At 36.9% G+C, this 27,134-nt stretch overlaps 1 protein-coding gene across 1 annotated transcript in view; it reads right to left on the bottom strand.

The window, feature by feature from the left end:
* The window catches only part of LOC107548430 (collagen alpha-1(XII) chain-like), a 73,584-nt gene that overhangs the window by 3,465 nt on the left and 42,985 nt on the right, over positions 1-27,134 (bottom strand). The window contains exons 51-74 of the mRNA XM_016229097.1: positions 26,603-26,722; positions 26,311-26,457; positions 26,094-26,210; positions 25,019-25,171; positions 24,852-24,926; positions 23,903-24,042; positions 23,645-23,768; positions 22,753-22,896; positions 22,385-22,549; positions 22,240-22,278; positions 21,547-21,685; positions 20,085-20,227; positions 19,175-19,284; positions 12,588-12,746; positions 12,067-12,144; positions 9,173-9,259; positions 8,214-8,267; positions 7,987-8,082; positions 4,451-4,504; positions 1,991-2,044; positions 1,095-1,148; positions 899-970; positions 178-213; positions 25-91 (exon numbers count right to left, since the gene is read on the bottom strand). Of these exons, the coding sequence (XP_016084583.1) occupies positions 25-91; positions 178-213; positions 899-970; positions 1,095-1,148; positions 1,991-2,044; positions 4,451-4,504; positions 7,987-8,082; positions 8,214-8,267; positions 9,173-9,259; positions 12,067-12,144; positions 12,588-12,746; positions 19,175-19,284; positions 20,085-20,227; positions 21,547-21,685; positions 22,240-22,278; positions 22,385-22,549; positions 22,753-22,896; positions 23,645-23,768; positions 23,903-24,042; positions 24,852-24,926; positions 25,019-25,171; positions 26,094-26,210; positions 26,311-26,457; positions 26,603-26,722 (2,427 nt within the window). The remainder of the gene's footprint in view (positions 1-24; positions 92-177; positions 214-898; positions 971-1,094; positions 1,149-1,990; positions 2,045-4,450; positions 4,505-7,986; positions 8,083-8,213; positions 8,268-9,172; positions 9,260-12,066; positions 12,145-12,587; positions 12,747-19,174; positions 19,285-20,084; positions 20,228-21,546; positions 21,686-22,239; positions 22,279-22,384; positions 22,550-22,752; positions 22,897-23,644; positions 23,769-23,902; positions 24,043-24,851; positions 24,927-25,018; positions 25,172-26,093; positions 26,211-26,310; positions 26,458-26,602; positions 26,723-27,134) is intronic.

A 27,134-nucleotide genomic window follows, 5' to 3' on the forward strand; every position in this document is an offset into this window, starting at 1 on the left:
AGTCTACTGGCTGAAATGCATTACCGTTCACGAGCTGTTCGCACACTTGTCTGGCAATAGAGCGCATCATGCTCTGGGATGCGATGTCTCCCTAGGAGGATGAATACGAGATGTTAACGTCTCCTCCACTCAAACTCTTACGAAATGATGAAAGCAGATATTAAAATCATCACTCACTCTGTCTCCTTTGTCTCCTTTAACCCCAGTCGGTCCCTGTATGAATGAAATCATATTTCTCTTTAAATAGACTGTGACGCTTCCAAACATAAACTAAAATCACTTGCTTGCTCCTGACTTATGCCCAAAACCACACTGTGCATTTCAGTGAGTAAATATTTATTGAACTGAATTGCAAACAACGTGGATCGCATTTCCTTTCTTAACTTTTTGGATAAAAAAAGGTCAAAGATAGTCTTAATATGTTTGGTAAAACTCATAGAAAGGTGCCACTCGTGTTTTGTAAAACTAAACAATTAACTATTAAAAGAAACTTTGAATCAGATGTTTCTTCTAAAAGAAGTAAAAATAGACTAAAAACATTTAAATGAGTCGCTAGTTGTTATACAGTGCGTATTCATCTGTAAAATTAATATAAACAGCAGATCAGATCATTTGCTCTTGGAAGAATTTGATGAGAAATGCTAAAGTTCATACTGAAATTTCTGATTTTACTAAATCTTGGCAAATCTGTGCACAGTTTCAGAGATCTAGAAGAACCACAGATGAGATTACTGGGGTCTTTTTCTCAGAAGGAATATCAGCAGGAGACTTCAGCTCTTAAACAATAGATATATTAAAGGATGTTGTTTTCTCTCTTTTTTTTTTCCAATTTAGCGAATTAGTGTCAGTTGTCAGTATTGTGCTGTTATATGTCTATGAAAACCAAAAGGTTTTATACCGGAACACCTGTATCTCCATTCTTTCCAGGCTTTCCAGTAGGTCCCGGCATTCCAGGGGCTCCTGGGGGTCCCTGAACAAAAGAATAACAGCTCTGGTCTTTAGCAAAACAGATGTCTGCAATACAGTCTCACATCTGAGTAAAAGAAAACAAATTTAACAACCCCCCCCCCCCCAAAAAAAAAACAAGAACATACCATTGGTCCTTGTGGGCCCATGGGTCCTGGGGGTCCCTCCTTCCCTGGAGGTCCCTGTGTCGATAACATACATGCATAGATCCACATAAGTCTGATAACACACATGTTTGTTCAGATGAATCGCATCTTAATGAGTTTCTCAAAGAAACATCTGTGTTGTATTTGAGCCCCAAATGAAAATGAAGAACATGAAGCCTATTTTAAGGACTACTAAAATGTTTTGCGTTTACTGTATTACATGCATTTTTTTATTACTGTATTACAGTAATGAGAGCATGTGAGGAAAATGTGCTTAATTATTTACAAAATTATTTTTTCAGTTAAAAATATAAATAATAAGAATTCTCAACTCTACTGTACATTACTTATATATGTACAGTATGTAAAAAGCAATTTTTCAACAACAAAGTTGAAGTGCTTTACAGTATAATAATAATAATAATAATAATAATGTTTTCGTATTATTAGTATTATTTTCATTATTATTATTATCACTATTGTTAATATATATTTTATTCAAAAACAATAATGAAATAATACATATTTTATTCTAAAAATATAATGATAAATAATAATAAACTTATAATTATTTTAAAAAATGTAAAAAAATATATATTTATAAAAATAAAAAAATTCACTACAGCTATTCATGATTTAAGGATGAAATACTTTACAAATGTATAAAACGTGCATTGAAATAATATATATTTCACTTAACATAAGTGAGAAATATCTTAATGGTTTATATAAAATATTATAATATCATTGTAATATGATGATATAATTAAAATGACATTAAATAAAGTATTTTTTCATTTGATTTTGGGGTGAAATATGCTAAAAAAAATAAAAAATGTTTACCCTAATGTGTCGTACATTGAACAGTCTTCACTCACCCGTATTCCAGCAGGTCCAATAGGCCCGATGGCACCAGCTGGTCCCGGTGGACCCTTAGAGAAAGAATGGAAGAAAAAGCAAAAAGCTAAAACTAACAGTCTCAGTGCCAGAGTCTCACACCAGGTTCACATTAGCACAGGTCGCTTGCCTCCGACCAAACAAATCAAACTACTTTCCACAAATAATTTCCCACCAACACACAAGACATCCTTCCATTTCGTTCTTGCTAGCTTTCTTTCTCTTTTTCTTTCTTTCTCTTTGTCAATCCTGCTTCTCCTTTGATGTCTTGGCATTAGATTTACAGGGTACTTAATATATTCCAGATCCGTTTTACTGGCTGTTATAAACCCTGGCTGCATTCTCTGCAAGTCATTAAATGCATGTTGTTATAGCAACTCCTCCAACATGGTCACCTGCACGGCTCGGCCCACTATTCATTAAGAGGGATCGGATATCGCAGTCCATCCTGGAGAATTGACAAAACCACAACAGTGAGAAAAATGTCTGCCTTTCTTTGTCTCCCTCTTTATTTGTTTATTAAAGGGGTCATATGTTGTGATTTCAAGTTTTCCTTTCTTTTTGGTGTGTTACAAGCTGTTCGTGAATAGATAAGATCCCTAAAGTTGCAAAGACTAAAGTCTCAAACCCAAAGAGATATTCTTTATAAAAGTTAAGACTGGTCCACGCCCTCCTAAAACACCTCGTTTAAACATGCCCCCACATGTCTACGTCACGATATGGGAAGATTTGCATAACGCCGCCCAAAGTTTCCTGAAGCTGGGAGAGTAGCCTACAATGCCTTCTGTTCTGACTCACAGCCTGTAAGTATGTTTTCATATTTAAAGAATTTGCCACTGACGATTTGAGCAGTGTAGAGTAGCGCTTGTTGTTTGTCATTTCTCCGATCACAAATGCAGACATGGTTTTATGTTTATGCGGCGCAATATGTAACGCAATGCGTAAAAAGACAGTGTAAGTCATTATAATTAGTAATTATGTCCCCACTGGATGCAACAAATGCCTCGTTTATAATGGGTTTTATTGGTTTTGACTCATCGTTCCGGGACACGGCATCACAGTATGGTAAGGGGTGTAACATTTCCGTCACACGCTTGAGGTATTCGGCCAATCACAACGCACTGGATAGCTGGCCAATCAGAGCACACCTCGCTTTTCAGAATGATGAGCTTTGTAAAAATCGATGCGTTTCAGAAAGGCGGGGCATAGAGGAGAAACAATAATGTACAGTATGTGGAAAATAATGTGTTTCACTAATCACTATAAAAAAAGTCCATAAGTCTTTGAGAACAGACTCAAATTGAAGTTTTTATTTGCCAAAAATATTACCCTCCCTCTGTAGCTGTCAAGTCTCATGTTAATAGGGATTTATTCAGTCACAAAGTTATCATTCGGCTTCTGTTTGGCTCCTGAATACAAAGCATAATTCGTGTGGACTTTTATGGTGTCTTTTTTAAATCCCAAAAATTAAATTCTCATACAGTTTCAGAAAGACATGTAAAGATGCCAGAATGTATTATTATTATTATATAACATTATAAATATATATACACAATTATAATAAATTCTAATAAAAAATATTAAAATCAGCGTAACTAAAGATAGTACAGCTACAAGATTTATGCACACAATTATACTTTACAAATGTATTAAATGTAAAAATAAATTAAAATGTTATTTATACATTTTATTTTTACATTTATTTTATTTCATATATTATTTTATATAAATTATATAATTATATATTTTGTATTCACATTGCATTAAAAATCTTAATGATCCTAAAAATAGACTTCATACAAAACATTATTTAATTCTTAAATCACTTGCTTTGCAGCTATCACTTCTATTTGAATAGTAATTTATTCGGTTATATAATACGTTATCTTTGGCTTCAGATTTGAATACAGCGCACAAGTTGTATGGACTTTTATGATACTTTTTATGGTGTCTTTTTCTTTTAAATCAAAGCATGAAAGATTCTGCAAAACATCTCCTGTTGTGTTGCATAAAAGAAACACAGTTTTGGAAGAACATGAGAGTGAGTAAATTATGCCATAAAGTTCATTTACAATATATAGTACAATCCAAACCAATTAAACAATTTTCTGCTGTTTGTCTTCAAATCAATCTCAAGATCCTCTTCACTAGCTCCACACATGCTCTAAACAGTCCAACAAAAAGAACGGGAGAGTTTAATGGGGTACCACAAAGTGGCACTGATTAGGACTCTGCGTAATTACAGCCTCAACCCATATTTTATCTCGTGGCGTGATCTACAACTATTGTTCAGCACTGCCTCCCAGCCATCCCCCCTCCTGAGTTATGATCTAACGTTTGCCACATGGAGCTCATCCAGAGAGGTAGCGCAGGCTGCAGAGAGCGAATAATCCTCCCATTTCCCTCCTAAGAATCGGGCAGCTCTCCAGAGCAACACTTACTTTCTGTCCAGGTAAGCCAGAATCGCCTGGATCCCCCTTTGGACCTGGACGACCCTGTGTGGAGAAAATAAAAGGAGACATACCTGTCAAAAGAGTGCCCAAAGCTTTGGTAAAGTGCTTCAGCGTGATCCAAAGAAAAATTAAACACATATATAAATTCAGAGAACATAGACAAGAGGGAAAACGAGATATCTAGATTTTGGCTGTGGAAAAGTCACTGCCATCATACTGCAGTTTTGTGTATGGTTTTAGGGTGTTGCTATATGGTTGCTAGGGTTTTCTGGGTGATTGTTAAATCCAAGACTTTAGGTATGGCTTTAAGGCGTGTTTACACCAAGGACAATAACAATAACGATTAAAAAAAATTCTACATTTTAAAAAATCCAGGAGTTTTAAAAAAGTTTTAAAAAGCACTCCAATTCTATGAGAACAGACCTTGGTCAGGGTGATGCCATATTTAATTTTTGACAGGAATGAAAACGAGGCTGCGAAGGATTGAAGTACAACGTGTTCAATGGATTGTACTGTTGTTTAACACCGTATCAATTGTTCAGCTGACAAAACGTCAGTCCGAAAAAACTTTCAGTAGACAAAAACTCCATTAAACAATTGTGAGTTGTGGAAATTACGTCATCTAGGATGTTTACACAGTGTGTGCTATCGTGAAGACTGTAGGTCTATTCCTCACACTCTCATTTTCACCTGTGTTACATTCAATATGGCGTCTAACCTGATTAAGGTCTATAGAAAAGTCCACACCACAACTATAAGGATAACGACACATAGGAACGATATCGTTAGAATTACTTTTAGAATGCTTTTTCCAGATAAGCAGCCAATCAGAATTCATTTAACACACAAGTATTTATAATCGCAGACAACAAAACTGCAGCATGTGCTTATAATAAACAGAATGTTATCGTTAGTTGGTATAGATGCTAATATAGCTTATATTGTTATAGTTTTTGTCAGAATGATTGTTCTTGATTGGGCCTTTAATCTCTCCTTTAGTCTGTGGGATTTGCACTGCAGTCACATTAGCAAAACTGTCATTGCATGAAGCACTTCTTTTTCAGAGGTCCCTTCCAAATGAAGCAGCTTTAAATTGTTAAATCCACACGGTGAGATGTCACATGTTAAAACCACAATCATGTGGATTCCTAGTGAGATGACTGCATTTCGCCCGCCGTACACAGGTAAATTTGACTGTACCTTAAGTCTGATCACTTAGTAAAACATCAGCACTGGGGCTACGCAATACTGGAAAAAACTGACATTGCGATATTTTGTTTTTCTGTGATATATATTGTGATAGCGATAAAGCGCAAACGTCTCGGTTAGGTATGGTAACCCTCGTTCCCTTTCAGTCGGTCACTCCCGACGTCACGTCGGATGACCGACGAAATTGGGATCTCGCTTAGAGGGACCAATCTACTTCGAGTGTAAACTAAACGAGCCAATGCACATTGGCATGCGATTATTGCATCCAGCTGCTGCTGATCACAGCGTGAGCATAAGTAGGCAGCAGATGCAGCGCATATTCAGGTTTTCGCTGAGGAGCCGAGCCGGTGACCCGGCCGCTCAGCGGTGGTAAAGGAGCTGTTGCGACGGGACGGGACGTCTCCGTTCCCTCCTTCAGGGAACGAGGGTTACCATACGTAACCGAGACGTTCCCTTTCAGTCAATGCGAATGCTCTGTTCTCTCAAGGGAACAAGGGGTACCTCCGCAACTTACGTGAACTTACGGGGCAACAGGCACAGCCCGGAGGGCAGGACCTCGTACTGATATGCTCGTCCTTTGGACGCGAACCACAGCAATGGTCTGTGGTGCGGAAGGGTCGACACATGAAGTATGCGTCCTTCAGGTCGACCGCTGCAAACCAATCTCGGGGATGGATGCACCCGAAGATGCGTTCCTGCGTCAACATCTTGAACGGTAACCGGTGAAGGGCCCGGTTCAAGACACGCAGGTCCAAGATTGGTCGTAACCCACCGCCTTTCTTGGGTACAATGAAGTAGGAGCTGTAAAACCCTGTCTTCATATCTGCTGGAGGGACCGGCTCTATTGCATCCTTCGCCAGAAGGACTGCGACCTCCGCCCGCAAGACAGGACCATTGGCCGCCTTCACTGTTGTGAAGCGGATGCCACTGAAATTGGGGGTGGGGGGAGACGCCGGGCGACTGAATCGCATAGCCGAGCCTGACGGTTCGAAGGAGCCATCGAGACGGGCTGGGTAGCTCAAGCCAGGCTCCCAGACCCCGCGCTAGTGGCATCAACGGAACTACAGGCGTACCCGCAGTGGGGCAGCGCGGAAAAACGCAGGGACCCGGCCCGGGCATCTCGTAGCCGGTCCGAGGCGGGGTCTGGTGTGTGTAACACTGACCTGCGTTCGAGCAGAGGGTGCGTGGGTAGTCCGTTGGTTCGTCCTCCCGATCCGCCCACTGCTGCTCACTGGCGAGAGAGGAGGGTGAGTGTGATACGCACTAGATCGTCCACAACCCCGTCCACAAAATAGAGGAATTGCTCTTTGTCGAGAATTTGGGTACCACCGACCGAGAGGTCAGTGCAACACACTCAACACTGGAAACCACCATGCTGACGCGCCGTACCGCCAACACGAAGAGCTCTCCAAGAGCACGCTGAACTCGTTCAATCTTCTTCTCTCAGTAGAGTAGTCAGGAGCAGAACGATGTGATCGCTCGGCTCCGAAGCGAAAAGCTGAATATGCAGTGCGTCTGCTGCCTACTTATACTCACGCTGTGATCAGCAGCAGCTGGATGCAATAATCGCATGCCAATGTGCATTGGCTCGTTTAGTTTACACTCGAAGTAGATTGGTCCCTCTAAGCGAGATCCCAATTTCATCGGTCATCCGACGTGACGTCGGGAGTGACCGACTGAAAGGGAACTATCCTTTCAGTTCCAATTGTTTGTGATCCACTCAATGACTATAAAATAATGATTTTATAGTAAATATTATTCAATTAAAATAATAAACAAGCAATAATATTACTGTACTTAAAATATTTAATTTACAGTAGTATTCAATAAAAATATACAGAAGTAATTAACGTATAATATCTTACGTTTTAATTTCTTCCTTTTCAAATGTTAAACCATCAAGATTTTATTTTTGCAGTTCAATTCAATATTGCATTATCAATTTTATACAGCATATACAGTATGTATGTCTGTATGTATCATGCAGTCCTCTCCTTAAGCCACATGATTTGAGGAATCAGAGCGAGTTACACGCTGATGTTTAATACTTAGACTTATTGGCTTGTTTCAAACCCTTAACCCAATGTATGAGCGATAGTAATAGTGATGCTTGCAAACAGCACTAAAACGCAGCAGCTGAAATGGAGAGGGGAATAAATCCAGTGAGATTTGTGTGCTAGCAGCAGGATCAGGCGATTTAAAGTACTCTGATGAGTGTAAAGCCCCCAGACACGCAGGAATGCTGAATCCAGGCTACTGACTTCTGAATGTGTGAGGAGACAATGAATATATGATGAAAATTGAGATGGACTTACAGCCTCGCCAGGGATGGAGAGCCCACTAGGGCCCTGTGGTCCTGGAGGGCCCATCGGACCGGGCATACCCATCTCTCCACGTGAGCCCATCGGACCCTGCAGGAATAAACAGAGTCAATGTATGAAGATGACAACATTCAATCCTATAGATAAACTTGATGAATTATCGGTAATGTACAGGTTAAGACCATTCTGAATTAACAGAGAAGGATAAGCAGATTACTCACGACTTGACCGGGTTCTCCTCTTTCCCCTCGTGGTCCTTTACTTCCAGGTGCACCCTGGGAAAGGAAGAAAATGTGTGGAGAAATTACAGAGAAAACAGTCCTGATATCAGTCCAATCAATAAGAACATAACGTTATATGAATTAAAATTTTGACTAAACCTGAATTAACCTTTTAAGGCAAGACACAACAGATAAAAAATATTGTTTTTCATGCACTGGTCAAGATTTTAGGCTACTTTGCTTCCATAACTTGACTTCTTTCACACTAAGGGAAAGAAAACACAGTTTATCTATTTGCATCTGTAGATTTCAAGTACAATATGTATCTTTAAAAGCTGTTTTCTTAAAATGAATCAGAAATCTCCACTTCCACAGCACTTACATACATTCAACGTTACAGTTTTATTCCTGACTAAATTCTGGAGGTTTTTACGGAAGAGTTTGCTCGTATATAATTTGCTTGATATATATTTAGCATTTTATTCCTAAAAACTTTTTGTCTGGCTGTAATAGTATTTTTGTTTATTAATGAGCGATAAAATAGATATCGAAAATCCTCTCTGTAATAACATTTTACTATACTATGTCAACAAATGAAACAATAATTTTGAACCTGGATGTATCCAATGTTCAGATTATTTATGTTCTGGAAATGTATGTTAATCTGTGCATTTTAAAAAGACAATCTCTCATTTGCATATTTAAACATAACATTTCAGAAAACTTGTAATATATAACTATTGTCTTAATTTACTGTGACTAATCAACTGGACAAGTATGTGATATCTATTAGCTAAAATCTTTACCCTGTTCACCTGTAGTGTCTTGCCTTTTCGCAGGATGAAACACTTCAAACCAAACTATATTAATAATATTTTGAACTAAATAAAAAAAATCTGTTCCTATAAATTTTAAACCTTTTTCTGTCAATCTTTATTAGCACACTTCAGTTGACTTACCACTAGCCCTTGAGGCCCCTGGGGCCCCTTACTGTCTGAGGTGCATGTGCAGGCATTGGGAAGAGATGGACATTTGGATTCATCTCTCTGAATGACAGAGAAAAACGAAAAATATAAGAACAAATGGCAGAATAAGCAACAACATCAGTGACCATCAACCATCTAAAAACTATTTCCTGATATATGTGGATTGTGTGAATGTTTAGCTCATGGACACTTAGTTATTTAGACGTTCTGAAAGGCACTGTATAGGTACAGTAAATTAAAAACTGGTTATTGACTTGACCGAGCTGATAACTAAAAGGTTGTAGGTTCAAGCTTACTACAGACATTACTCTATCTGAGCCCATCTAATAAAAATATGTTGCTTGTGCGCTTATGTACCTGATGATTTCTGAATAAATTGGTTAAATTAAAATGCAGTTTATCATCATGCAAAAATTAAGCTTTTCAGGTTATGTTGAAACGCTAAATATAATGGCAGAAGATGATAAAGAAGAAATCAAGAAGTCAACATCATTAACCCAAAGATAAAATGTGTGCAAAAAGGTAAATAAGGTGTTTGTTTGTTTTTTTAATTAGCTTTGGTTGTATGTATGTAGCCATTGTATTTATTATTTGAGGAAACAAATCATGGTGGGAGAAAAACATACACCACACTGTATTCTTCCTGTCTTTTCTTTTGTGCAAATACAGAGGTGTCTTGCTTCTGGCCGATCATTCAAAATTTGCAAGTGATCCAATGCTTGCATTTTTCGAGATTACTGGCTGGTTTTGGTTAAACAAATGAAACTCACTACTAGCCTCTCTGGATACCTACTGTAGTTTCCAAATTACATGTACTATAACAATACATTTTTGCCATCATTTTGGGAATTCAGCAAAAAAGAGATTTGTGCTAATAGTAGTAATTTATCTGTCATAAGGTCAAATGTCACTGTAGCTTTAAGCGAGACTTAACAGCCGTAACAATAACTATAATAAGTGTACTGCATATCACCTTGGATAAAAAATAAAACTGATGGCACCGCCAGTGCAGATCTTGGATGTGATGTCAACTATGGCAAAGTTTTGGAAAACTGTAATTTCTTCCACATAAATCTTTGTCATTGTTTCTGTATCCTTTGACTTTGGGTGTGAGGACAGGCCACATTGCTACAACACGGCTGATTAAAACCTCTTGTGTTTTGACTGTCAGAAGTACCATAAGCAGAATAATATTTTGCTTATGGAAGAGTTTGGACACAGCTGCTCTCATGGTTTACATTAATAGGCACACATAGTGATTGTGTGAAGGCACTTGAGTTCAACAATTTCACACTTCACAACTAAGAACCGCAAACGAATGACAGTCAAACATCTCTTTTAAAAGCTGTGTGCTGTTGACAAACCAAATAAAATGGAAGAGCGCACAACGAGAGATCAAAGAAAGGAAATGCTCTTACAATAGTGAGCACATATTAAATGTAATGTTTGAATGTGGTCAACGGGGACATATGGAATAGTATGACAGATCCGCGTGGGTGGATGAAGCTCAAAAAGATGTAGGAGGTGTGCGTGAGAGTCGATTGACTTCTCATTTGTTTTCAATCCAAAGTGACTGTACAGCAACCCCTCTGGAGCAGTCTGGGGTTAAGAGCCTTGCTAAAAGCCACAATGATCAAAGGCACGGGGTCGGATGTAAACAGTGTGGTTCATGGGTCATCCGTACCTGAAATTTAACCCAGCATTTGTGTTCTTCACCTTTGTGTAACCCTGGCTAGGTTTGCACCAGCTGTTCATAAGTTCTTAATTAAATGTGACCCTGGACCACAAAACCAGTCATAAGGGTCAATTTTTCAAAATTGAGATTTATACATAATCTGAAAGCTGAATAAATAAGCTTTCCATTGATGTATGGTTTGTTATGATAGGGCAATATTTGGCCGAGATACAACTATTTGAAAATCTGAGGGTACAAAACAAAAACAAAATATTGAGAAAATCGCCTTTAAAGCTGTCCAAATTAAGGTCTTAGCAATGCATATTAATAATCAAAAATTAAGTTTGGGAAATCCACAGCTATTTTTCAAAGATTACTGGAGTATGTTTTACTAGAAAATCTGATTTCATTCTTTCTACTACAAAATTATAATTAATTATTCATGAAATTTACTAGCCATTTTTGTGTAGAATTACTTTTTCCAAACCAATTTTACTAGCTAGGTTGCACCATTTGACGTCATAATGCTGAACGTAGCTAGTAGGTCGAAAGCTCACCGTAATATAATGCGAAGTCGTGTAATATGACAATTACTCTCAGTGATTCAATCGAATCGATTTCTTCCATTGAAATGCACACACAGAATAAAGAACATAATTTATGTTCAAATAACAGTCAAAAATTGTATCTGAAACTAATAAGGATTGAAAAATAAATATTGATTCATAGCATAAGAAATGACAATTATTTATTCTGATTTTATTTGACATGCACAACACTGATCGTTGCACATAGAGGCACACTGTTTAGATCAGGTTTGTGTTGAAAAGCTGTTTTATTCACATAATGTTCTGTCTTTTAAAATGTAAATGAGTGAAAATGTCAGCATTATCATATATGTCAAAAGGACTGAAGTCCGGCATGTAAAACAAGAGCCTATTGATGCAATTCAGTCAAACTGCTATTTTATTACAAACATTACTCTTGGTCGGAGACTTTCGTAAATATTTAGTTTAAACTGTACATAGAGTTGTTTCAACTTCAAAAGTTTATTGGTGCAATGCTAACATATTTAGTAGCGCGCAAGCTGCAACTTGTGCCTTTACGTCAAAACTAGGCTAAGTTGTAGCTTACGCACAGCTGGTGCGACCGGCAACTGATCTCTAGAGGCTTTCTTAAAGTCTTCTCTTACCATTGAAGGAAGGTCACAACATCTGTCCCTGCTGGTCCAGCCGAGACTGCACACAATGTCAAACATCTGGAGCTGAAACTGCCGAAACCAAAGAGAAAACGGATGTTACACGTGTCTTTGATAAAAGCTTGCATTTTCAAATATGAGGCTCAGATGCCCATTAAAAGGATCCAGGGTGGAAAGAGCGAAAGCGGTGAGCTCAAGGTCAATGTGTAATAACAAAAGTTTGTTTTTGTACCAAGGTACTCTTAAAAATAAAGGCTCCTTATTGGCATTGATGGTTCCATGAAGACCCGTTAACATCCATTGAATCTTTCCATTGCAAAAAAGGAAAAATTAATTTAGATTATCAAAATGTTTTTCAAACAAAGGAAAAAAATTGTTCTTTTAAGAACTGTTCACCGAAAGGTTCTTTGGAGAATCAAAAATGGTTCTTCTATGGCTTTCGCTGTGAAAACCCACTTTTGGAACCTTTAGTTCTAAGAGCGTAAACTGTTCAGTGTTTTCGCGTTTGAGCTCACTGTTGCCGATTCTCCTTTAGATCCGATTGATTTGGACATCTTTCCAAGAACTTGAAATCCATCCATTGATGTGTTTCCGGCTGGTTTAATCTCCTTCTCAGCCACTTCCTGGCAGTCCATGTTCAGTTTGACGCCCTTGGGAGATACCAGGATGTGGAGCTGGAATAAAAGAAGACTGTTAGATGTTCAAGCTTATAACAGACTCATGGGTCATCTTAAAGGAAGAACTTGCGTTCATCTTCAGCAAAGTCATTAAATAAGTCTCAGTTGGCAGTTTTCTATTGTTGTTTTAAACTCGAAGAGCTTTAGGCCTTAATTAGGGATTTCTGGCAGTCTCTCTGTTCAAAGGGAGTGTTCTGGCCAGAGGTGCATATAAAAACCAACAAGTTCCTTCAACACCAAATTCATCCTGATACGCTCAAGGCGATGATAACAGCGAGTCCATTGTAAAATATTTTTATAGAGAATTTAGGAAAAATTAACAGCAGCTAACAGGAGTGTAAACAAATACATAAACGCATATGACAGTGGAACTGTCAAACCATCCAGCCGAGTTTGCATCTGAGCTGAATCGGCCACTTCCTCTGCAGATCGAGGGCAAATTACATTTACATTTAGTCATTTAGCAGACGCTTTTAGTAGAAGCAATCAGACCAACAAGAGAGCAACAATATACAAGTGCTGTGACAAGTCTCAGTTAGTCTAGCACAGTGCACATAGCAAGGTTTTTTTTGTTTTTTGTGTTTTAAATAATTAAATTCACTAAATAGTTGAACCTCTTCAGTGTGGATGTATACTAAACTGGTAAACTGGTATACATTAAGTAATTTACATACTTTTCAGAGCAAAAATGCCTCCAATATATGCGAATGAGGCTCAAAATAGCATAATTTTCTCAAATCATACACTACAAACTTACAAAGGATTTCTATTTCAAATAAATGCTGTTCATTTGAACTTTCTATTTAAAGAGTCCTTAAAAAATAATCATGGTTTCCACAAAAACTGTTTCCAACTTTGATAATAATAATAATAATAATAATAATAATAATAAATATTTCTTGAGCAGCAAATCAGCATATTAGAATGATTTCTGGAGGATCATGTGCCACTGAAGACTGGAGTAAGGTTGCTGAAAATTCAGCTTTGCATCACAAAAATAAATTAAATTTTTAAAGATATTTAAATGGAAAACAGTTCTTTTAAGTTGAAATAATATTTCACAATAGTACTGTTTTTACTGTATTTTTGATCAATTAAATGCAGCCTTGCTGAGCAGAAGAGACTTCTTTCCAAACTTCTGAGTGTACTTTTACTCTTCTTAATCTTCCTCAATTCTGAGGAACCAAACAAGGTACCAAACGAGGTTATACAAAATGGATTTAAGTCCTCATGAACTTTGAACTACTTGGCCTAGGATCATCTGATTCGTCAGTCATGTTAATTGTGTTGCTCAGGCTGGATGTCATGTGTTTGGTCCTGTAATTGCAGGTTGGTGCTGTATTTCTTACTGAATTGCCCCCTCAGAGTTGTTTCAGCGCTCCGATCCGCCAAATCAATGTACACTGATATTCCCTGTTCACTACAGTGCATGATGAAGTTGTTTCTCCATATGCCATGGACCGTCGGGCTGCCAAGTCTTAAACACCAGCTGAATGCTGCGATGCAATCACATTTCTCCACCGCAAGCTAATGGAGGAGCTCAAAGCAGGACTGATGCTATGGATCAGGAATGGATTGGAAATTAGCGGTCAGCAAATAGAGGGGATGCGATTCTGATCTGACCGCAGAGGATTGGTCAGTATCAGTAAACATGCTGCAGGCCTGAGATACACTGAAGTTTACCTCACTATTGGGCTAAACAAAGCGAAAAAGACATGATATTCATTAGAACGATGAAGTGATTGTTACAGAGCCAGACCACCATCTTTCTGTGAGCACTTAAACCAGTTTTCTTTCGAGTCTCGTCACAAACTGCCTATCAAACCTTGTCAATATCAAACCAAACTTGACATCACTAGACGTCTACACAAATGTGGTATGTATTATCTAAAGCTGTTCCTGTGGCACATGATTGTTTTCTGTTTAGCCTGGAGGTCCCTGGGTTCTTCTGTTCTCAATTATTATATTCCATATGGAATAATACAGCTTACTGCATAATGCACAGAAATAAAACTACTTTACAAAAAAAAAAGTTGGTAAAGGAAACAGAACACATTATGCAGTGATTAACATTTAATACTAGGGTTTTCAAAGTTTTTGATGTCAAGGACCACCTAATATGATGAAGGACTCTCTTTTTTAAACATAAAAAGTATCTACATATTAAGAAAAATACGTTAAAAACAACTGTGATATTTGAGACAACAAAATGATGATTTTTTTTTTATATATATATATATATATATGTTTATAATTATTTTTTTCAACAATTAAAAGTATTATTAAAAGTAAATAAAAGTATTATTTTTTCACAAAATGTTAAGGCCCGTTCACACCAAGGATGATATCTATAAAGATAACGATAAAGATATAGTTCTAAAAATCGTTCTCAGTATTAAAGGATAGCAGAGTCTACACCACATCTATAACGATAAAGGCACAGAGAAACGATATAGTTGGAATCACTTTCAGAACAATTTTCTCCAGCTGATGAACGATGCAAACATTGACACCCAATGAGAATCCATCCAGCTATAACAAGCTCGAGAATTTAAAGTGGCGGACGAACGTGCACTTAGAATAAACAGACAATATCGTCCGCTGGTGTGGACGCTAATATCTTTATCTTTATAGTTATCGTTCTTGGTGTGAATGGGGCTTTATGCTGATTTTTCACTTATTGTCGAAAAACAAATGCTCTTAATAGAATAAAGTAATCAGAATTAATCTCACAATAATTGTTTGTAAAATGAATTAAACGTTTTGAAATCTAGTGGCCGAAATTTTTTAAATATAACTAACATATTATCTAAAAATATTTATTTTTAATGTTTTCTCCAAACATATATGTAGATTTTTTTTCTTATTGTTAAACACTAGTGCTATCTATAGAATAAAGAATAAAGTGATTAATCTCACAATTTCTGTACAGTCTTTAGATAGCAGAATGAAATAGTAAAACTTTTCCACTAATACTTTGTAAAATCAGATTTCATAGTTCTTTTGTGGCCCTGTGAAGGTTCCCAGACCCCAGTTTTGAAAAACACTGTACCATACTATATACCATCTGGATATTCCACATATGCATATTTTCCACATATGGATATTCTACATATTTTCACATACTGTGCACAATATACATACTGCCAAACAACAAGAAAAGTTATTAGTGTGGCTTTCTGTACTCAATATTTTGCACAGTCCCTGCTGTTTGTAATCTGACGCACTGCTTTTCTATTTAAAGTTTTGTTGGAACTGATTATGGTCATTTGATTTTGTTCATTTTGATCTGATCACTGGCAGCTGTCCTCAAACGTCCTCTTTAATGGCCACCTGTGGCCGTTCAGAGGGAAGCAGGATCTTTTAAACAGACGACTTCTCCATTTCAACTGAATCTGCCACACGTTTGGACAGATCTTTCAAAACAGAGCTGTCCTCCATTTTAGCCATATCCACTGAGGATATCTGAAGAATGATACGTCTCTGCTGCCCAGGCTTGCTTTCTCTAGGCTGCTTGAGAGCTTTCTACACGCTCGTGATCATTTAGAGCTTGGTGTTAAAAGATTTTTAGAAATGAACATTCTGTCATCGTTGACTCACCCACATGCTGTTATAAATCTCCAAATTACTTTCTTCTGTGAAAAAAAAACAAGGACATTTAAATTATGATGTTATCCAGGGGTCCAAAAAAGACCACGGAAGAACGAAAGTCACATAGATTTGAGTAAATGATGACAGAATTTCATTTTTGGGTGAAATATTCCTTTATGAGTAACAGTCTTGCCGTTAAAAATCCCATTACTTGCACCACATACAGAGCCAGCAAAATAAAAAAAAGTCACAATCCTTTGTTGAAGCTAGACAATCTAAATCATGTTTGTTTATCTAGACCAGGGGTGGCGAACGTCAGTCCTGGAGAGCCGCAGCCCTGCAGAGTTTTGCTTCAACCCTAATCAAACACACCTGAACAAGCTAATCAAGGTCTGAAGGGTTATTAGGAAGCTACAGGCAGGTGAGTTTTAATTAGGGTTGGAGCTGTACTCTGCAGGACTGCGGCTCTCCAGGACCGGAGTTCGCCACCGCTGATCTAGACCAAAAAGCCATCTGCATGAGTAAATGACAAGCCAGAACCATGCAGCTCTTAAAAACACACTTCATTTCTGAAATTCAGACATTATTTCCTTCCAAGCAGGAAAGATCTGAAGCATGAACAATTCATCAAGCTCAGAGATGAATGCTTATGCCACTCTATTTGCATTCATTAGAAACTGTCATATGATGCAGCAGGGCAGATTTTGCACCCTCTATGCTCTCTTGCAAAGAAACTCAATGGGAAAAAAAATAGTTTATATTCTAAATAATCATGCAGTAATGCCTGCTTTGGCCAATCTTATAAATTAAACACTTTACAAATGAAAAAAAATTCTTCAAGTTTGAATTTGAACCAAAAAAATCCATTCATAACAAATGAATGATAAATAAGTCTGGCATCAGAGCAAAAACAAATTCACTTTATATAACATTTGAGTTAAAAACCAAAGACTTACAATGGTAAAACTAAATATTATAAAAACAGCTGATATAAACAGACCTCAACTGATTTCTATACTTATGCACCAAGTTTTGATATTTCTTGGCATACTAGCATAAACTCTGCTTTGCTACTAAACACCTAATAAATTCTGTCTTGAGTTGTTTTGGACAAGTCCTGCTCTGTATTTTCACATTATTCTTTGTCACTCTCACATGCAAATATTGCAAAACAGTCCTGCTCAATCATAGGGTATCTACCATGGTATAACATGCAATGCAGAATCTTGTCATACCATCCAGTCTTACTTTTAAGTGACTGGCGATGTGTCACCCGAGGCTATAGACTTACGGAAAGCAGCAGGGATGTTCACACAGGCCAAAACCATAACAAACAAGCCAGCACACTTCTCATTCAAACCACAAGAATTTCCCCTGTGGTCAACTTTGACAGGCAACCTGAAGGACCATCAGGATCCAGGCCAGACAGAGACACTGACTAAAGATAAGGATGAATGAATAAATCAGCTCAAAGCATGTCACCTGCTCCGCGTTTGGCATCTGCTGGTGCTCTGATGTAAATGTTTATTGAGAAGTGATTCAATATTTTCCAGTTTGCCTGCCAGGGAAACACTTTTTTTCCTGGCCTTACCAAATATGCTTATAGATTCTCGTGAAGGTGATTTCTGGTCTTCTGAGACACGCTTGCATCTTAATTAATCAACTACATCACAGTTAATGTAATAAATGGCATGCACAGGTTAGTGCTGGCAATGCAATGTAATCAAGTTCAAACTATGTGTAAATGAGCTGTAATGTGATGCAAACAATGAACGAATTGAAAGAATTATAAAAAATTATGTATGCAACTTTGATATTTTAAATATATTACAAATAATAATCATAGCAGTTAATTTGCAAATGAAAATAATTCCATTTTTAAAATCAAGTGACTGAAGAAGCAGTGCAGTGATGTAACCAAGTTCAAACTATATGCAAATTAGTTGTGTGATGCGGAACACATTCAGTGATCGAATTTAAAAAACAATGCACAGAACTTTGATGTTTAAACAGAACTTGAAACAAGTGGCTGAAGTAGCTGTGCATCAATAATAGAAATGGCACAACTGAAGGCACCACAACATGATGTTGCAACACACCGAACGTGTCTTGTATTTCTACACCTCTGTTATTATTAACAAATGCTTGAGCACTGTGAAAGTTTTGCAGCTCGCCACATCAAAGCTCAATTTTAAAATAAGCAAAGACCATTTCTTCCTTTTGACGAAAATCTCACCAAGTCTTCATGCACAAATCAAAACATGCTCGTTTCAGATTCAAACCCTCTCAGTGGGTGAGCTTGCTGACAGTGACCTCTCTTTGTCCTGTATTTCTACTCTGCAGTTGCAGACCGTTGTCTTCTTGAAAGAAACAGCTCCCTTGATCTATATCCGTGGACATCTGTGCATGTTTTGCTGCATTCAGACATAATGGACATTTGTTTTGAGCCCACTTTGCTGGAGACCTCACACAGTTTGGCTCTGTGTATGTGGCCGACATAGGCGCCATTTAAGGTGGAGAATGTGGGCACGCGTCTCCACCAATTTGCTAATTGCCACCAATTTCCAATTTTGAAAAAAAAGGCCATGCAACATTATTTGTGCATAACCCAACTCGTATAAATCAGCCAAGCCTTCACCATTTTCATCACAACCAGCACATTTGTGCTAAAGGCCGTGACATAAGCCTGTTATGAAAGAGCGTCACAAATCATTGTACAAGGACCTTCTGCAGGACAAACCATACTAGATTATCATCTGTAGACAACTGTAAAGTTTGATGTACTATGCAACATAAAATACCACATAATCAGCATGTATAAAAGCACAGTTTACCTTATGGAAGCTTCCATGGAAGATCCTCCTGACTTGATCATTTTTAAACGTGGCTCGTTGGATCTCTCCTGTTGTATCCTTATTATAAAACGACACCGTTTGGGCGGATGCTGAGAAAATAGAGAAACAAAGAGTTAAATTTCACAAACACAACCACAAACGAGAACAAACAAAATTCTCTACAGTAAATAGAAAGATATGATAGGACAATTTGTTGGACTAAAGGGGATGTGGTGGATGGGGCAAAACTGATTACTGGGACAGAGAGAAAGAAGCCTGGAGGAGAACTGTATCACTTTCTCAATGGAGATCTCAGATATGTTATATAAGTATCAACTTTGTCTCAGATGTTTCTCCTTAAATTCATTAGGTAAAAGTCAAAGTAAAAGTCTAGAGAAATGAATGTGGACAGTGTGCAGGACTCAACAATAAGGATAGGGAGTAAGCTTTGCAAACTTCAACATGTGGTTTCCTGTGAGGCAATCACCGTTGTTATGAAGTCTTCTGATTTAAACTCGCAACCAAGATATAGTTATCTAGCTGGCTGACACAAAGTGTTTTAATGGCAAAAGATTTATGATGTGCCTTGGAAGCATCCACTGGAACTGATTGAAGTTAATAAACAAATCACTGATCTTTTTTATTCCAGCAAAAGTGTGTGTGAGTTGTTGTAGGAGTTATTTTTGATGATGAAAAACCTGAAAACTGATTTTATTATTTTTTTTGTGACGAGGCCAGTTCAAATGTTGACAAAGCAAAAGCAAATCTAAATTATTCGTCCGACCAAGCCAGCACATCAAAATCCTAATCCTGAATAAACTCAGATAATTTGGCTTTATGAGAATCTGATGAGAAGTGTGATTATTGAGAAAACAGAAGACTTTATTATATTTATATTTAGCCCACTTACGGTCGATGGTGACACCGGTCTCAGGTTTGTAATTCTTGTCTGACACCTGCCAAATATCGAAGGCCTCGGTCGGTGAGTCTGGCAACAGCCGGAACATCAGAATGATGGTGTATGTGGAAGGCAGGCCATCAGGATGAATATATCTGTAAAAAAAAATTTGACAAAATCAGCCAGAGCAAAGAGGAGGATCTGCTTTTTTCTGCAGACATCAGCGCTGGCAGGTCAAAGTGAATGCATTTACTTGATCCAGTATTTTATCAGTACTTTCATATGGTAAAATAATTAAGGAAGTGTGTGGGAGAACCGTGGCTTTGAATGCTTTTGGATAGTGGGCAAGCAGCAGCATGCAACAAAAGCCAACAAAGCTCTCAGTTTAATCCTACAGTCCTCCAGTGACTCTCTAATACCACACTACTTTCACAGTCATGTCTGTACACAAGTATGCTGACAAACTGTCATCTTAAAGAACTGATTAAAAATGACCATCATTATTGTAATCTAACAGAACATTTTTCCGCAATAACAAACCACAGTATTACATACATACCATGTAACGTAACTGCAGTTATTTGAAGAAAAGGGGTGATATCTCCAAAAAAAAAAAACAGCTTTGTAATAATCTACTGTTCAAAGGTTTGTGATCGGTAAGACTGCATTTATTTGATTAAAAATACTGTAAAAACAGTAATGCTGTGAAATATTACTAACATTTAAAATAACTTTTCTCTTTGAATATATTTTAAAATGTCATTTATTCCTGTTATGCAAGCTGAATTTTCAGTCTTTAGTGTCACATGATCCTTCCGAAATGATTCTAATATGTTAATTTGCTGCTCAGGAAACATTTCCGATTATTATCAATGTTGAAAACAGTTGTGCTGCTGGGATACAGGGATACACATATTTTCAGGATTATTTGATGAATAGAAAGATCAAAAGAACAGCATTTATTTGAAATAGAAATCTTTTGAAGCATTATAAATGTCTCTTTTGACCAATTTAATGCATCCTTGCTGAATAAATGTATTATTATTTTTGTTTTACATGTTAAAGACCCCAAACTTTTGAACAGTAGCAAGCTGCAAAAATTACTGTAAAAATACTTGAAAAGTGGTCCATATGACCCATACACTATATTCCATGTCTTCTAAAGCTATTCAACTGGTCTCATCCTTTACATTTCAAATATATCATGTCAAGACGTGTCACATTAGGTTTAATGTCAATTAACCAAAATAGGTCGGTTCTTGCATATCTCACAACGGATCGCGTGTAACAGTGCCTGATTACTGATTACTTTCACTGTATGGAAAAAGATATTCATCTCGTTTTGTGTTCCACAGAAGTAATAGTCTCAAAGAAAGTGCACTCTTCCTTCAAAGCCTTGCTTGATGACTTGATGAGTAATAAATTGTACACAAAATCAGCATTCAGAGTCTAATCAAGAGAGGGCTGAACTCACGATGAGGGCTGGTTGAGGAAAGCGTTCTTGTGGAGCCTGTAGGCGGTGTAGCTGTTGAAGGAACCGGGTTCCATAGAGACACCCTTGGTACTAGCGTACATCTTCTCAGTCAGATTGAAAGCTTCCAGCATTCTGAATCCTGGGAAAACGTATCAATCATGTTAAGTGTGATCACTATACATAATCACATGCATTACACTACCATTCGAAAGTCTGGGGTCAGTAAGATTTTGCATTCAACTGTAAGGATGCATTCAGTTGATCAAAAGTGACAGTAAAGACATTTATAATGTCATAACAGATTTCTATTTTGCTGTTCTATTGAACGTCCAATTCATCTAATAATCCGGGGAAAAAAATGTATCCCGGATTTCACAAAAATATTAAGCAGTACAACTGTTTTCAGCATTAATAATGTTTCTTAAGCAGCAAATCAGCATATTAGAATGATTTCTGAAGGACCATGTGACACTGAAGACTGGAGTAATGATGCTGAAAATTCAGCTTCGCATCACAGGAATAAATTACATTCTAAAATATATTCAAATACAAAACAGTTCCTTTAAATTGCAATAATATTTCATAATATTACTGTTTTCACTATATTTTCGATCAAATACATGCAGCCTTGGTGAGCAGAAGAACAAATATTAAACATTAAAACTTTGTGCAATGCATAAGACACATCCCTACCTGGTGATGTAAATCCATTTACATAGATCAATGGGCAGCCTGTGGAAGCAAAACATAAACACATGAAATTAAAGGTTTGAACAGATCCGGTGTAAAATCTCTCTTACAAGTATCATATATAAAGTACCATAAACTATCAACTCACTGGATGTTGCAGTTTCACAGATGAACGTGACCAGGTTGTCCTGAATGCTGGAGAAGGCATCGAAGTCGTCCACCACAAAGACATGGCGTTCGCTCGGTTTGCTGGCAATGTTCTGCAGTTCGACGAAGTCCACATTGGCCACGCCAACCACAAACACACTGTAACCTGAAACAGCACATCCTACATTAGCACATTAGCACAATAAGTGACCATTATGTGTGCCTTTAATGATTGTCAAAGCTCTGCATACTGCTGTAGTTCACACTGTCATTCATCAGTTTTTGGATTCTGAATAGGTGTTGATGTGGTCATAGGGTTATGAGCTCATGTTTATGCCATAACCTTTAAAGTTCAGCAGTGAGTCATACCAGCTTGCTGTAGCTTGGCAGCATTCTTGTTCACTTCATCTTGAGAACGTCCATCTGTTACGGCCACCACAACCTTTGGTACGTTTCTCCTCATTCCACTGTCTAGAGTGAAGACCTTCTCGTACACGTGCTTCAGAGCCACGCCTGCGATGTTAAAGGAGAGGAAACATTAACAATACTCTTTCCTCATAAGTTTAACAAATATATCTCTGTCTATATTCTAGTCACTGATAATTCTTCACAGTAAGCTTGGCCAAAATCTACTCAACATCAAGGAAAATGTACAAATATATCTGTCAAGGAATGTTCAAGTCATATTATTAAAATAAAAGTAAAAATGTAAACAACATGTAAATAAAAAAAATGTCAATAAATGTCAATAAAAAACATGTACATAATTATAATAAAAATAATAAATTAAATTATATAAGATAAGATAAAACAAATAATAAAAATAGAAAGAATATATTTTAAAATAATATAAATTAGAAAAAAACATACAATATAATAGTTATTTTATTATGTATAAAAATGTATGTTAATGTATATTATTTGTTTTTGCAAGAAAAAATTAAGCCTATCATAGGACAATTAAGATTTTTTCTATAATGACATAAGCATTACAGAACTATAAGCATACATCATGGACATGTTTGTTGTATTAAACTAAACTGATGCTGATTATAATAATAAAACTAATATGATAAAAAAATTTAACAAATAAATAATTAATTGTTTTAATTAATTAAATAAAGACATAAAATATATAAATATTAAATAAAATATAATATAATATACAATAAAATACATTTCTTCTAAGATTCACCCAATAACTTAAAAAAAAAAGTGTATTAAGATGAAAAGGGCTGTGTCAGGTGTGTTTGAGTGATACCTGTCTTGGTGTTTCCTCCTTTGTAGCCGATGAGTTTCAGAGCAGAAAGTGCGGTGCCTTTATCATTATATGTGTTGAGTTTGAACTCTGTCTTTGCATCGTCACTGTACTGCACGAATGAAACCTTTTGACACAAACATATTGCAATATAATTAAATAGTAACAATGGTTCGGCAACGGAATATATCTAACCCAGAGATGATTGGATTTGTCAAACTAGATTTTGCATTTCTCAAAGTCTCAAACAAGTCGCAATACCTGCATTCCCGATGGGCCGATGACATCAAAGGCGCCAACGACGCTGAAGACAAACTGGACCACTTTGCTGAAACTATCATCTCCGATACTCCAGGAGCCATCGATGAGGAAAACCACGTCTGCCTTTGCTCCTTTGCATACTGAGAGCACAAAAACAACTCAATGAACTGCAGCACTCAAAAACAGCTCTAATTAAACTTTTACACAAGAGCGGAAAAAGGGTAAATAAATCTCACTAACAAACAATCTAATGAACCTCCATGTTGTAATTACTGTCATAACTGGTCATACTTTCTTGAAAAATTATGCAAGAATGAAGTACATATGAAATCCAGAAGGTTTAAAAAGGAACTAATTAATGGTGTATTTTTCAATCACACAATTGGCAGCTGCATGGTCCTCTCCACGTCATCAAGCAATGTTCTCAGCTTTTCGAAAAATGTCTCTCCTAAATTTATAATCCTAGATGGATTAGTCCACGTCTTTCCATACTTAAATCCAGCTGACTCCTCTGGATTGGAAACCATTGCATATTGAAGCATTTGGCCACTTGTAGGCTTCTCGTGTGATGACTAAACAGGTTTTGAGAGTGGTCCAGCGTGAATTTAGGAATCTTTTTTTTATGAATTGAAGATAAAACGAAAGAATCCGTATTTTATTAGCAGAAGGATTTTCTCCAAGGCTTTAAAACTGATATTAATTTGATCCAAACTCATTCGAATGAAGCAGATCTACAGCATGTTTGCAATGCATGTGTCCATAAAAGCTCTGGACATTTTATTCTACTGTTTCCAAACCGCTCTTTGCAATCTAATTACAAACACGAGTTTTACATTTTCTGAAGAAAATGTGAGTGCTGCTTGCCAGTGCAAACCTTCTGCAAGAAAAACTGAAAATCAACATGATAAATGAAATACGTGTTTCTTAAGCAGCGGCTGAAGGCACTTACCCGCCCAGCCGGGTGGAATAGTGGGTGGTGGAGGGGGAGTGGGTGGTTTTGTTGGCACAGGTGTGGGTTTAACACCTAGAGGAACCAAAAGAAGTCAGAAGGCATCAATGTTAAAATTCTGCAGGCTGATGAATATCTGCTAATTTCGGGATAAAGCCTGAACTCACGGGTGCGTTCTCTGGTACTGACTCCGGGCCCCTCTAGATTGGGCGTCTGGACAAACACAGTGGCGTTATAGAGGGAGTCTGGACTCAAACCTTCGAAACAGTACTGACTATGGCCTGCAAAGATGGTGATCTCCTGCTGACCTTTAGCCGCCGCTGCAAACAGATCAAACAATAGTATCACCATATCAAATCATACTACAGTATTTACACCATATCAAAACATACTACAGTATTTAGTATTCTACGATGTTTCAAAGAGAACCAATCAATTACAGTCCAAAAACATGGTATTTTCTCGGCAGCATTAGTGGTACCTTGGGTAATTTTGAATTTGGTTAAAGTATCTCCCATGAGCTCGTTTAGAGCTGTAATCCATAAGAGTAAGCATCCCTTTATTAGTAAGTGAACACAGAGGAGGCATTAAATACTTTGTCCAAGTAAATTATCTAGACAGATTAAAAAAGTTAAAAGCAGGGTGCTTTGCTGTAGTTTCCAAAACAGAAACCAAAAACAACTAGTTACATAGCAGGGTTATTATAGTTAACTGAAACCTAACTAAAAAAAAAAAAAAAAAAACCTTATTTAAAATAAATGACAACCTAAATAAAATATAAAATGTTTTAAATAAAAACATTTCTCATTTTAATTTAACTTGATGTGCTTTAACCAAAAATGTAATTGAATTTAAAATGAAAACAGAAAATATACAAATTCAAAATATTAATAAAAATCTATAATATAATCTCAATGATATTAAAATAACAGTGTTATATATATAACCATTAAAACGTTAGGGGTCTGTGAGATTTTTTTAATGTAATTTCTTAAGTCTCTTCTGCTCAGCATTTATTTTACCAAAAAATACAGTAAAAACAATAATATTGTGAAATATTATTACAATTTATAATAATGTTTTTCTATTTGAATGTATTTTAAAATTTTATTTTTTAATTAATTTTTTTGTGATGAATTTCTGAATTGTTTGAATAATATTTTTGTGGATTTTCCAAACACTTGTCTGATAGTGCATACATAATGAAAGACAGTAAATGAAAGCATCCTGAGATTGACTCACGGTCCAGAGGGTTCAGCTTGATTCTGTATGAAGTGGCGGCACGGTGAGGGGTCCATCTGATGCAGAACCTGTCGTAGCCAACATCGTATGTCACCAGGTTGGTCACATTGAGGTACACTGAAAGGTCAAGACAGAAATGTTGCGCTCAAATTACAAATCTTGGCGAGTAGCATTATACCAACGATGCACAAATATATCTAAACATCTGAAAGCATACAAGTTGTTCCTTGTCCCGTGAGAGGTTTGCTGACACCGCCATCGTATTGGGCATACACCTGAACATCATACGTTGTGCCGGGAAGCAGGTTATGTAGGGTATAGCTGGTGACGTCACCAACAAACACCTCCAAAGACTCATCTTTATCTGAAGGAAGAATGGCAAAAAAACATTTAGCGAATGAAGTGCATTGATGGATCCTTCAACAGAAAGAAAACAGGGTCAATTATGATTTCATGATTTAGATTTTAAACAGCATGCAGTGATCTCACACTACTGCAGTATTTGGTACCTGTTGGTTGATAAACTAGTTTGTAGCCCATGACCGGAGCAGGAGCTGGATCCCAGGACACACGGAAGCGTGTGTACCACTCGTCTGAGACACGCAGGTTCTGAGGTGCCAACAGGTCGACTGAACATAAGATCCAAAGTAAGTAAGACTTGTGGTTAAAAACCTTATAACAAGAATTACACAGATGTACAGTAATGTTTTAGTTGTGCTGAGCTGTTGCTGGTAGCTGAAGGATGTTCTGGATTCTAGCCCATGTTAACTTGCAGATTTAATGCAAGCTTATGCCAAAGCAAACACAATTTTCCAGACTCTCCACCATGCCCTATACCAGCAATTAATTACTCACATTCTCCTTTAACCCTTAAGAATGTCTTAAGGTTAAGAGTTGCAGTTTTGGGGAAGTTACTTGTACTTACTACTTATTATTGTTAACTAAAATTAAAACTAAAATTATTAAATCAAGTTTTTTTAACAAAAAAAAGAAGAAGAAATAAATTATATATATATATATATATATATATATATATATATA

The sequence above is a fragment of the Sinocyclocheilus grahami genome, unplaced genomic scaffold, assembly GCF_001515645.1.
Source record: "Sinocyclocheilus grahami isolate Dianchi unplaced genomic scaffold, SAMN03320097.WGS_v1.1 scaffold347.1, whole genome shotgun sequence".
NCBI classification, from domain to species: domain Eukaryota; kingdom Metazoa; phylum Chordata; class Actinopteri; order Cypriniformes; family Cyprinidae; genus Sinocyclocheilus; species Sinocyclocheilus grahami.